At 40.3% G+C, this 14,262-nt stretch overlaps 1 protein-coding gene across 1 annotated transcript in view; it reads right to left on the bottom strand.

The window, feature by feature from the left end:
- Nucleotides 1-4,860: 4,860 nt before the first annotated feature.
- LOC142100943 (protein bicaudal D homolog 2-like) overlaps nt 4,861-14,262 on the bottom strand; it is a 29,254-nt gene continuing 19,852 nt past the window's right edge. The window contains exons 7-9 of the mRNA XM_075184866.1: nt 11,780-11,931; nt 9,499-9,723; nt 4,861-5,531 (exon numbers count right to left, since the gene is read on the bottom strand). Coding sequence (XP_075040967.1) covers nt 5,531; nt 9,499-9,723; nt 11,780-11,931 — 378 coding nt within the window. The 3' untranslated portion in view covers nt 4,861-5,530. The remainder of the gene's footprint in view (nt 5,532-9,498; nt 9,724-11,779; nt 11,932-14,262) is intronic.

Raw genomic sequence — 14,262 nt, 5'->3', positions numbered from 1 at the left:
GACTGAGCAATGTAATAAAAAGGTTCACACATCCAATAAAAACAGTCCAGACATGACCACCCTTATGTTTAATTAGTGGAAAGTAGTCTAGCAGTATTAGGAGAAACCCCAAATCCCAAATATTTTGAATTATAGAGGTAAAACTATACAACCCCGAGGTTGGACATTGATGTAATGTTCAGAATTTTCATGGAAAAAGAGAAGTGTAAATTGGGGTTGGGGGACTCCAGGTAATCTTTTATTTGAATTTAAAACATCATATTTTGTTAGATATACATTAAAAATAAAAGGGAATATAGTTCCGTACTACAAAAGCATTTATGTGTTCCTGTATATAAGTGTATACATGTGTTCTTATCACATGTGAAAATAAATATTCTCATTAAATGAACATACTCAAAGATGTGCTACAGAATGAATGGAGATGACGGTTTTCTTTTTCCAGAATCTGAGTTTGTGGGAATTTATGCCGGAGATGTTCAGCCCTTTATTTAAATTAATTGGCATATCGCTGCAGGGAGACCATATATCATTTCAGTGTGTACGGATTCACAATCTTTAGCGACAGTGTTATGCCTGACAAAAATCGAAGACTGGACGGTTAGTCGTGCAAAAATTGTTTAAAACGTGTCTAGGGTGTGTATGCACGAATCACCGACTGATCTGAACTTCAGTCGTAGGTACAATCACATTGTACATAACACGTTGGTCAGAAAATTCTGTAGTGATCATATAGCCTTACTGTCTCTTAAATAAATGTATCTGCATTATCAAGTTATCTGTTAGTCTAATTATGTATTGTGGGCAGCACAGTGGCTTAGTGGTTAGCACTTCTGACTCACAGCACTGGGGTCATGAGTTTGATTCCCGACCATGGCTTTATCTGTGAGGAGTTTGTATGTTCTCCCTAGTGTTTGCATTGGTTTCCTCCCACACTCCAAAAACATACAAGTAGGTTAATTGGCTGCTATTAAATTGCCCTTAGTGTCTCTGTGTATGTTATGGGATTTAGATTGTAAGCTCCAATAGGGCAGGTACTGATGTGAATGCGTTTGTTGTACATCGCTGTGGAATTAGCAGTGCTTTATAAATAGATGATGAAGATGATGATAATGTAATTTACTTTGGATTATTGCTGTCTGTATTGTATACTACTGTAAATTCCATGTGTAGCGCTGCAGACGATTTTGGCACCCTATAAACAATAGATAAGAATTTCGTCTTTATGATCCTTGTTTCTAGACAAATAAATACATATTGCTTTGACTAAATCCAAACAATAGGTAATGTAAGAATGTGGCAATGTACAGTGTAGAAGTCTTTGCAAACTACATTGTACATCGCCCCATACTTACATTACCCCTTCACAGCAGCGACAATACCGTTGCCTTTTTCACAGACGTCATTAAGTGGCGTCGGCTTCTTGCTACATCGCGGTTGCTTCAAGTTGCATTGCAGAACAGTCGTCATTGATGACACATTCAGCGTCAAGATGTCGGGGCGAGTCTTGTCGGAGTGGTCAGCATCGATATGTTGACTACCACTGTTTCTTACAGTGCACCATTTTCTAAAAGTGTCCCAAACAATGTACTTTGGATGTAGACGGCTTCCTGGTTCTTCATAAAGTGTAAGTGCCTTTTGCTGAAAATCCTTTGTTTCAGCTCAGTAACCAGTCTGTCAAGATTCCAGATTTCTGAGCATATATTTTACTTGATGCAAAAAGGTCTGGGCATTCTTTGTTGATCCACTGCCACGTGCAGCACTTGTGCAAACCATATCTTCACTTTGTCCTTTTTTAATCCCCTCCCCCAGGACTTTGGGAATCATGGGTGTGGGAGGAAACACATATCCCAGACAGCCACTTCATTGAGTGTAGTTCCCCCCAGTTTGTTACCTGCAGGTCTGGAATACAGCCCTTGGCATTTGCAGTTATCCGTGAAAGTCGTCACTTGTTTGTGATCTCATGAGGAAACCTACCTTAATGTTACTGGGCCCAGCTGTACGAATTGTTGATAGTCCGGACATGTTGCATTCTGCTCAATACTAGCAAAAGTCATATCTCCTCCATCATGACCTGACAATTTGTACCAGCTGGATGACATTTGTGTGTCACTGCCGTTTGATTGTTGGGTGTACCCTAAGTCTAATGTTCCTGTGCATATGAACTTCAAACAGCACCCTCATTTCCCTGACATTTGAGGATAAGGTGCCTGTTATTATTCTGCCACTGCCCTTGAGCTGTGAAGTGAAGACAGAGAGCGACCCCCATCCCTGTTTGCTGGCGTCTGTGTTAACAATGCTCCAGTCATGGTCTACAAAGGATCTGCCTATTTCCATTAACAAGATCAACTGAACCAGCTCTTCGACATTCCTGTTCCAACTTGCTATAAAACAAGACTTGAGGCTTTATGAAATCTCACCCAATATATCATTTCTGGGACTGCAGCCATTAACTCTGATACACATTTCTACAGTAACCCAAGTATATTTCTCTTAGGCTCAAAATTTCTTGGCTTAATACATGTCTTGCTGGTGTTAAGGACCCATTTGCCCTGTGCTGTATCTAGAGATACTTTTAGAATGGTTAGTCTTAGAAACACACAACTCTCTTGTTTTCTCTCCTTTGTTGATGCAACTGATGGGACCATGGGCCTGATTCATTAAGGATCTTAACTTAAGAAACTTCTTATTTCAGTCTCCTGGACAAAACCATATTACAATGCAAGGGGTGCAAATTAAAATTCTGTTTTGCACATAAGTTAAATATTGACTGTTTTTTCATGTAGCACACAAATACTTGATAGCTTATTTGTACACTGAAATTTAAAGTTGATATTTGTGTGCTACATGAAAAAACAGTCAGTATTTAACTTATGTGCAAAACAGAATACTAATTTGCACCCCTTGCATTGTAACATGGTTTTGTCCAGGAGACTAAAATAAGAAGTTTCTCAAGTTAAGATCCTTAATGAATCAGGGCCCATAATCCTAACTAAATCCCCCGATACCTCAAACTCTGTTGTAATTTGTATATCTTGAACCATTAGAAGTAACTCACTCATTTTAATTCCATTGAGTGTTTTTCCAAGATGATTCACCCTAACACGCAAAGCCCTGAAAGCTACAGTCATAGCCACTGCAGTGTGTAATGCTGCCCCAGACATCACATTTATTCTGTTTGGACCACTTTCAACCTTCCTATCCATAATATTTTCAAAAGAATTCGCCTCTTCTAGAGATACTGCTCTTAGATAGTCTGCTTATAGCCCTAGCCATCTTGGTGTGCTGCATTAATTGATATTAATTCTGATTAAAAGTAAACAGTGGAAAGAAGGTATTTCACATAGCAAGCACATGGGTTTCCTCCAGGTGCTCCGGTTTCTTCCCACACTCTAAGGTTAATGGGTCAATTTTAATAGCAGCCAATCAGTATGTTTTTAGTGTGTGAGTATGTTAGGGACTGATGTGAGCGAGTTCTCTGTAAAGCGCTGCAGAATTAGTGACGCTATATAAATGATGGGGATTGTTTCTCCCTATGGAGAGATATCAGTGCAGTGCACATGGCAGTCTTGGCCATGCAGTTGCCTGATCAGAGCCAAGGGCTAAGTAATCACATCCCCAGTCTGCTATTTAAACTGTCAGAGCGCACTTAAATGCCAAATCAGCTGCAGCCGTGCCATAGTAAACTCAAGATCAAGTGAATGGGAAGACACAAAACATTTTACGAAGACACTTGGGTGAGTACTACATTTATGTGCAAGTCCCTTATATATTTGACCATCGGTTTCTCCAGGTGTAGAGGGCCACAAGTGCTATGTGCTGTTATTAACCTATGCACTGCAACATCTTGCTGGCATTTTTTTTTTTTTTGTTTTTCTTTTAAGTTGACGCACACTGTGTAGACTTGTTTGTGCAGTAATCAACAGGGGGCGCTGTGGAGCTGCATGTCAGCATACACAGCCTTATTTCTGTAGTCTGCTAATGTGTCAGCTTTATGGCCCAACATATTGCTTCTATTCTCGTTTGGAATGTGCCACACTGGTTGTTCTGTAGGGAAGGAATGCAGCGTGTAGTATAGCAATCTCCAACAGTTGTCACTATACTGTTTACTAAGCATGATGAATATAGCACCAATGTGCAGTAACTCAATATGAAAGCTGCTTGTATTAATTTGATTTGCACTTGGGTGATCAAAAACACATTAACTGCAATGGGTCACATGTATTAATAGAACATAATGAGATGGAACCTTTAAAACAAGGGGATCAAAAGTTGATTTTTCTTCCTGAACTCAACTTACAATATACTTATATTTTATTTTCTTTAGCGTTCAACAAAAGTGAGCAGACATTCTAGGAATCGACCCATCACTTGCAGGTTTTCACCAGTAACCTGTGAAGCAAGATGAACTTTAAGCTTAATAGAGACCAGCAGTCACCATTATAGGTTTCTGCAATAGGTGTTTCAGCCTTCCACGTGTGGCTCCAAGTTATCTGGACGATGTCAGTGTAATGGGATCTGGCCATCATACATTATATTCAAGCACTAGCCATGTTTTTATGAGAAGCTTAATTTGATATATTGTGATCATAACATTTTGTTAGGGTAAACTATAGGTATATTTTATTTGTGGGTGCTGGATAAATAAATTGCTATCCATTGTAAGTTAATTTTGAACAAAGTTTTTACATTAGTACTAAACCTCCACACTAGAAATATTCTGTGTTAGGTAGAGCTCTGCATAATGTAGGTCATTTAATTCTATTGATCAATTTGCAGAAATTTAAAAAAAAAAAAAAAAAAAAAAAAAAAAAGCATAGAAAGAAAACAGACAAAACTTTTATAACAGACATATTAGTCTTTTATTTGTCAAAGGAGTTGGCAACAGGACATGAAACAAGTTGTGAGCATGTCACAATATTTCATGAAAAACACCAAATAAAATTAAAATGTACAACTCCAGTGAGGGACATCTGGAGTAACAACTATGGAGGGATGATAAGAAGCAGTTTAAACTGTTCAAAATAAATGGGTTTCTGTAAGGAAACTTAAGTAGCCAATTCTGTTTTCTTCAAAAAGCATAAAAAGATCAAACCGATAAAAAAAAAAACAAAAATAAAAAAAAACACTTTAGCCAGAAGGCAAAATGTGATGTCAATGATTTTTGTTAATTCCTAAAATAAGTTAGTTAACAACCATTTAAGGCACTTTTCAAAATAGATAAAAATTTATACATATATTTAACCTGGTTTAAAATGGATTAAAATTTCAAGTTAAAATTACACACGACTTGACAGTGAAACATTTCTTGTTAACGGATCATCCAATATTTATATATAAAAATGTGTCAAGGGTGAAAGTGATCATATTTGTACTACAATGTCCTCAGTGGGAAGCTGGTACAGTTTGGTATTGCTGTTCAACTCATGACCTCTCCAAAGGTCTTTTGTTGCAGGAATGTGCTTGGGGTGGTCACATGTGGAAAGCGTGCTGGCGTGGCAGTGGCATGATCATGGAGGGAATGAGAGTTTCTGTGAAGGTACAACAAAACAATCTAGTATTATTGTCTATTTACTACAACTGCCAAATCAAAACAATCTGCTGGTGTCTGGCTACAAATGTGAAAGTGTCACCCCTATTCTTTAAATATGCATCTTTCATTGTTTTTATTTTAAAACGTGCAAGATCCCAAAAGATCTATTTTGCAACTATGACCCTTCTGTTTATTTACTGTAGAAAACATGCTAGATGTACTCTTGGAGATGTTCCAGCTACAGTCCTCCATCTACATCTGGCCCCCAGCATTGAGTCACAAGCTACACCTCCTTAGACTTATAGCTGAGGATGGACAGTGTAATTTGCACATAAAATTATCACCTCAAATAATGTATTTAAGTAACAATAAATAAATATTTCACAAAGATGCTCATCCTTTTAGTTGTGCGCTTCATTCTTGGGCCCCACAATTCAAAATGAGTTTACATAAAAACAAATAGAGTTAGCAAAAAACAAGCAGCCCCAGAATGTCAGTTTTTCGAACAAGCCCAGAAGACCGAACCATGAGTACGAGACAAGAGGGAGGGGAGAACACAAGGTTCCAACAAAACATCCAGAACAAGAACAGCAAATAACAAGAACTGAACAAAGAGTGTAAAGTGTGGGCATACAGTGCCCCCCATTGGACTCAGAAAAGTAAAGTATAAAAATAAAATTATCTTTCCTTCACAGGGAGCAGTGGAACAATTGGGGACGTCCCAAAGCAGTGGCGGTACCTTGCGTTCACTGGCATCTTTTAAACACAAAAATGTTGAATATGTAGAATTTAGTGAAAGTGTGTACCAAAGACCAGGTGGTCACGCAACACAAAGCTGCTCAGTCGAGACCCCACGTCCCCAACAATGTAGCACTCGCCTACCTGGTAGAATGTGCCATCATATTCATGGCGACAGGAGCTCTCCTGCCCCAATGTAAGGTCGACAAATTACAGAAATAGTCATCTTGGCAATGGTTTGCTTTGAGGTAGGCCAGCTTCTCTCTTGGGCATTAGAGGACCAAGAGGTCATCCTTAGGCATGTATAGAGGCTGCACATGCATCAAACTCTAAGAAGCTGCCCGGGAAGCCCTTGGACTTAAGGATCATAGCTTCACCAGTCACCAGAGGGGGAAAAAAAAAAAAAGGTAGAAAAAAAAAAAAAAAAATCAGATGAAAGTCCCAGGGTAAAAACAGAGTGTACAAACAGTCTGTGGGCCCTGGAGTAATAGCACTCCACTTTGTGGTTCAGAGATACCATTATGTTGACAACTGGATGACTCCACTTGTCTACCAGCTGCTGGAAGAAGGGACCATTCCACAGGATGAAGGGCCTCTGCTGCCTGTTGAGGATGTCTACTTCCTAGTTCTTCACCTCGAAGAGGAACACCCCCACAATGGCCAGACTACCTAAATAAGGATTCTGCTGGTCTAATGGGCAGGGCACTATTTGTGCCCCTCCCCCCCCCCAGATGATTGAGGTAAGCCACTGCCATGGCATTGTTTGACTGGATTTTTACAGCTCTTCCTCACAGGAATGGGCAAGCACCAATGACACTTATCGGGAGCTTTGACTCCCCCGGAGTCCAAAGACTCCAGTTCTGAAGAGTGGCTGCTCCCCAGCCTTGAAGGCTGATGTCAGAGGTCACCAGTGTCCAATCTTAAAAGGACCAGGGGTAACCCTTGTAGAGGTGGTCACCCCTCAACCAGGGGCAACAGGCACACTTTTGGAGACCACTAGAGACACTGACTGGACAGTTGAAGAGGAGACTTATTCCACTTCAAAAGGAGGTCGATCTGGAACTCCCTCAATTGGAACCATGCATACTGCACTGTCTCAAAGTTGGAGGCCATTTTGCATAATACTTTCAAGCAGAAGTGAAAAAACACCAATATCAGCTATTTATTTATGCAAGTTAAGATGAACGTCACCAGTCCCTGTAAAGAGAATCTTGTCTCTGGAAGGAATATCCACTGCTGTCTGGTGTCAAACTGCAATGGGACTGTAATGGAAATCTGAGGAGACACTGGCGTCCATCCCAGATTGGAACATGCAAGGTGGCGGCGGCCTTGATGATGTACATGGACGCAGACACCAAAGACTAGCCCTGATCGACGCGTTTAACAGATCCCATCTTGAACTTGTCCACACAAAACTGGACCCTCAGGGACAGGACGACGGGTCAGAAGGACTCATCTGGTTTCTGAACCAAAAAGGGGTTTGAGTAAAACCAACCTCTGTTCCTCAGGGTCTGGGGCAAACTACTCCCGACATCAGTAATTATTGCCCTTAGGCCTATGGGTAGCAACAGGGGGAATAGAATTCCACCCTCCTGTGGCCAGAGAATGATCTTATTCAACTAAGGGCTGAACAAAACTTCCCTTGTGAATGGCTTGGGCACCAGAGGCAGCAATCTTTACCCAATGAGCCCTTTATCAATGGCTGCCTCCCCTAGGTATCCGGAGGGCTCCAATATGATCCACCAGAGTAACAAAGCTGATTTGGACCCCCCCCCCCCCCTCCTTAGCCTATGCTCCAAACACCTCTCCATTGTCTTTTTGACACATGGTAGCTCCCTGTCTCCTGAAGGAGGGGAAAAGGAACCCTACAACTTATGACAAGCTGCAACAAGCTCCAAAATAGCCAGAGCCAAAGCCTAAGACTAGCTCTGCCATATCAGTGGGGGCCCCAAAGGTGAGCACAGCCACTGATCCTCTGCCTTACATGAAAATCAGGCTAGACTAGGCACAAGGCAATTTGGACTGACATTTGGAACAGGCAAAAACCTTTCCTACTCTTACTTCTCCAACATGGCCCTAAAAGCACTACCCTTTAGATACAGCGAGGATGAAGAATGAAAGGATAGCTGCAGTGCACAAATCAAGGGTGGATGTGAGTCTGCAAGACAGACAAAGGGCAGGAAAACAGAAGAAAACAGAACCCACAACTCACCACCAAATACCTCCCTGCAGAGAAGAGGAGGAGAAGGAGCTTTTGGTGGCTGTGTATATTTAGGCAGGGAGCCCCCACCTGACACCAGGATGTGAGAGGAGCCATATACAGTGCAGATGTGCCTCTGGTGCTGGCCCCAGTGGCCAATGATACTGGCTGTCCCAGTGGCTCCTGTATCTCAGCAACACCTCTGTCACTCTGCTACTCCTGCAGTAGCCAAGCGGATGCCAGAGAGGAAGTCTCCCAGAGATCATTAGGAAAAAAATAAGTTTAAAAAAGTAGAAGGTTTCCTGAAGTTCCTGACAAGCTCTTTCCCATCTGTACCCCAGGAGTTTGAGTTTTTGGAAGTAATTTTAAAAGTGATTAAGCTCTGCCACACTCTAGCATGTGGGGGACACTGAACCAACTGGTGTATACACACCTTTTACATTGATCTAAAATGCTATGATTGTAGACGCTCCACATCCCTTATTCTATGGCTGCATCCTCTCCTATAGTTAAATGGATGTCCTGGCACGTGCCAACCACTGATGGTGAAGGTTCTGTGCTTTCATGCCCTTCAGTTGTAGCAGACTCCTCCCTCCCTGACCCAGCTGCTGTCCCTTAGTGATCTAACTACCTACCTACCCCCTAACAGAGTCTGTTTCAGGGTCTTCTACATGACCACATGGATTATTTATGTTGCTTGGTGTACAATGTTTTGTCTGCCCCCCCCCCCCCCCACTACGTACCTCCATCCTCCCTTTTTTTTTTTGCATATCGCTCTCCCCTTTCCTTAAATAAAAAAAATAAAATAAAAATGCTTTCCCAATACAACTCAGGAGTTAGTTACCTATTTTATTATTAAAACAAATAAGACATCCAATAATAAAATCAATTAGTTACAGTGGGGGTGGGAAAGCTTTAAAATTGACATAGACCTGCAGTTGTAGAGGATAAGAAACATGTAGTTTGAAAACAAAAAAACAAACAAAACAAAATCACATTACTCATTTCAGAAAACACAATGACTTACCAATTGACCTTTGATTTAGAACCACGACCTTTAGACTTTGTAGCAGATCTTGGCCAACTTGTTTTGGAGACATCTTGTGGCCCTTCCCGACCCTCTAAGCGATGTGTGAGCGCCAACTTTTGCTGGATTGCCATCCGTAATAACGCATTCAACGTCTTCTTTTCATCCTCCGCTACAACAAGCTGTCGCTGCATCTCCTCCAACTGAGTCACATATTGGTCACATCTACAAAGAGCAAAATGTGGGATTCAGCCAATAGTCAGTCATTACAGGGGATGCAGACCATTATTTAATGCTGGGGAAAGTGGGTAGGGGCAACATAGACCACATTAAATATAAGAGCTAAACGAGGAGGACCTGTATGTGAAACAGGAAAGAGGGATTGAGAGTGGGGAAAAAAACACCAAAAAAAAAAAAAAAAAAAACCACATATTTTTCTTTGTAAAGCTCCATCCAAGTACAACTCCAACCCTACCTGATGGGAGGAATGTGGCCAGACTGGAACCTTTTACCATGTATCGTGCCCCTTCTGGGATAAGGTCAGAGACCTCATAGCTTTGCTCCTCCCACGTGAAGTTCTTAATAATCTGTGGTCCTTCCCTCTACGCTATTCTCTTGAAGAAGCCGACAAACACTCCAGTAAACTAGTCTCCCTTATCCTTGCTACAGCAAAATGCTCTCTAGGCAAATTTTGGAAGCATCAAGACCCGCCCTGCATGGTGTCCCTTATTTCATATGCTTGGTACAGTGCACGCATCTTAACCTACCACCTTCAGGACAAGGACAACACTTTTAATCAGGGTTGGGCCCCTTGGTTATTTTTTTTTTATCAATTTGGACTTACACAGCCATCTCCCCCTTAGAACATGCCCCAACACCCAAATATTCTTCTCTGAAAACTTAGTCCCAATAATCTGCCCCCCCAAACTCTTGACTCTTTCTTAAAAATATTTTACAGCTTATAAAACTGTCTCACGTGATATTAGACACCTTCCCTCCCCATCTACCCTATCCTTTCCCCTCTACCTAGATTTCATTTATTTTACTGGTTGTACATATATTTCTACTAATGTTACTGCATAGGTATAACATTTTTTGTACATTTTTATAAAACTTCAGATTCTGTATAACCACAATTTTTTCTTTATACCCATTTGTTACAGATTTTAGTGAATACAGAGAAAAAAACTCCACCCAAGATATCTTTTATGGCAGCATTAGTAACTGGTTCTGTTCAATAAGGCTAGTTACACACTGGAGCATTTTCATCCAATAATCGGGCAAATCAGCCGACATACGATCGTTCGGAAATCGGGTTAGTGTGTGTATAGTTACCCAATGGTCGAAAGTTGTGCCAAAGTGTCAATTGTTGGCTCATTTGGTTGGTCGTACTGTTTAATATTTTCCGACCAATTACCCACCGATCGTGTAGTGTGTATGCACTCAGACTCTAAACTATGAAGATTGTGAGCATGGTTCTTTTCAGTTGATGCTAGTGAGAATGACCCAGTGAATAAATGTAGAGTGCTGTAGAAGGAATAATTCATTTGTTCGCTGCGGGGCAAAATGTTTCATTTCAGAGTAACAGAAGCTAACGAAATTCTTTAGGACATGTGTATAGCTATAACAAGGCGGTTTTAATCAGTGAGACAATGTGACAATAATAAATGAATATTGTGCTGTCATTCTCTGAAGAGTAGAGGACCAGATGAAGAGCACAGATCTGAAGGTAAATTGTGTCAGTGTGCATGTACGATTCGTCAGACTGATCAGATTTTCAGTCGTGATGCAATAGTTTGAGATAACACGGCGGTCGAAAAATTCTTCAGTGTGTACCTAGCTTAAGTCATTCTTGCATTAACTTAAAAGGATTAGACAACCCCCTTAAAATAACCTGTCTTGTCTTACCTGAAGCCAGATCTTGCCACAACCTGTTTGTTCTCACTGCAGCCAATGAATCCAGTCTCACTCAACAGAGCTTTAATTTAGGAATACTACCCCCATTTGCTATACAGGGCAAGGTGCAGATTACATTGGGAGTTTTCAATGAATGTATTTTTAATGTTTCAAACTATTTCCAAACGGTTAAGCTTTATATGAAGAAAAATGTTAATACCGTTCAGTAAAACATTGACTGTCTACGCATCTTTTCATCTACAAATAAAAGCAAGCTAAAGTAAAATAATAGAGTTGATACATATTCCAACTAACAGTGTAGTGCAACTTAAAGTACAACATCCCTGTAACTGCTTAAAAACAAATCTTGCATTTCATACTCTACCTGCTCGCAAACATGGAGCGCATTGATGAAAAAGTAGCAGCATCCTCCTTAAGCGCCTTCAACTCATGTCTCAGCTTCATCATAGTTTCTGAAACTAGGGCCTTCTCATTCTCATATTTGCTCTTCAGGTTTGACATTGCCACCTCGGCTGTCTGAGCAGAGATAAGCCAGGGACAAATTAGAGAACATGCTTATCAAGAAAACTAGAAACAAAATATAAATCAGCAGTATGCATTAGCCATCAGCCTTAATCAGAACAGGTGACAATTCTCCCTCACAACCAGCAGTCACAAGATTGGACAATCCACACCTGTCCAATCCTGCTTAGCTCAGGTTTTCAGCTCTTTCGAGAAAAGGATGGTCAAGTGTTGCCAGCTTTAAATGGTCAGATCACGTAGTCAAGACACACAGACCTGTCCAAATGAATGGACCTCTGCAATTTGGCAGATAGACTTCTGTGCCGGCTGCTTTAAGGGGGCAATTCAAGTCAACTTGCTGTTTGGCCGCTCACATTTCCGGGTACATTATGGATTTTCCTGCACTCCTCTATGGAGTGTGAGGCAAAATCCACTAAGTTTCATTGCCCCTGCCACCGTTCCAGTGGCACAACGTGCTGAATTAAATCAGCCCTTAGGTTTCGAAAACTGGCCACACACTTCACACCAAAACATCTTTCTCTACTCAAGCAAAATGGAAAGATGTATATTAACAAAAAAAAAAAAAAAAAAAAGGGGACTTTTCAACATCTCTACATATGGCAATGTAGACATTATCTGCCAATCAGATTGCTGGACTTTTAAAGCCACAGTTACACCATAAGGCCACTTTGGTTGCAGACCAATCATTGCAAAGGTGTTCTCCCGATTACAAATCAACAGGTGGTATGTGGTTGTAGAGGGAAATTGCATTACATGAACCATTGGTAGTATTTAACATTTAGGGGCATATTCAATTGTCCGCGGCATTGCCGAAAATCCGGTGGCCCGCGCAGGATTACCGTTATTACGGTAATCCTGCGCGGAAAAAACGTTAATACAGTAATTGACTCGCTGGATTTCAGCTGCAGCTCAGGGAGCTGCGATCTGAAATCCAGCGAGAGATTACCGTATTAACGGTAATAGTTTTTCCGCGCTCGATCCCACAGACATTGGACATGACACAGACTTAGTGTCATGTCCAATGTGTCCTACAGTACAGGTAGTGGTCACTGTTTAAAATGTTTATTAGAAATACAAATTGGATTATAAAAAAAATGAACATAAGACTAAATACACACTTAGAGGCTCTCAAATCACCAAAGAATGGATTTGATGAGAAACTGGTTGGAATACAAACCAATTTATTACATCCACCTAAAACATGCAGTATATCAATTTAAAATGGATTTATAAACTGTAGCTAGTGTGCACCAATACTGGAAACATAGTATACGTATACACACTAGCTACAGTTAAAACATGTAATTCGTTAATTTAAAATCTATTAAGTGTTCTTAATAAATTCGTCCTTACTGACATTGCATTCCAACAAATTACTCTTAACATACATGTAGTCGCTCAATTTACCGAAGACAATGAGCTTTAGTTTTGCATTTGTTTTATGTGGTCGCAGAGACCTCTTTAGAGACAGCTGTTTTCCATAATATATTTTTAACATTTTCCATTTTTAGCACCCTGATAGTTTGAGATATATAGATATATATTATGTATATTTGTGAACACATGGATATTGTGATTATTCCAAAATTAGTGGGAAACCCCCCCCCCCCAAAATCTAGCTTTATCCATTACCTTTATATTCATAGCCACTAGCCAACACTTTGGATAGAAAATAACAAAAATTGAATAGGTTATCTTTGATTATGGTTAACAAAAAGTTGCTATTCTCAATGAGACTTCTAGTTCATGTGTATCTGATTACCATGGATTGGATATAAACAGCAGACTCAGTTTCATCAGCAGCTAATATTTCGTATATCAGACTGAAATCCATTAGACCACTCAGGAATGTGTTTTTTTCTTAAGTTTACATTTAATGTTAGGGGGTGCCGAGTTCTAGAAAAACAACAACTTTGCTTCCAACTTTAAAATGATAGGACTATTTTATACCGCTACTCCAAAAAAAGGCTCAGACACCAGTCCATCAAGTTCAACCTATTTTGATCCCCTGTGATCCCTCTTGAATTTGATTCAATTAAGCAACTGCCAGTCTGTTTCAATTGGGAAAAATTCCTCCTGACCTTATTACATAGTCCTATTTTTCCCTTTGTGTTAAGGAACAGTTGTAACCCTGGACTTCCTTATTTGCAAAAAAAAATTGTCTAACCCTTTCATGTTTTATTTTATCCAGCTACCTAAAGCAAATTTTAGCTACAGCTAGTGTAAAGTAGTTAATGCTCATGGTATTTAAATGATCAGTATCACACTAACATACATTTTCTTTAATAACCAAAATGTAGGAGCATGATGGTGGACGTATCTATT

Source organism: Mixophyes fleayi, chromosome 9 (assembly GCF_038048845.1).
Source record: "Mixophyes fleayi isolate aMixFle1 chromosome 9, aMixFle1.hap1, whole genome shotgun sequence".
Taxonomy (NCBI): domain Eukaryota; kingdom Metazoa; phylum Chordata; class Amphibia; order Anura; family Limnodynastidae; genus Mixophyes; species Mixophyes fleayi.
This window is presented reverse-complemented; position numbering and strand designations above follow the sequence as displayed.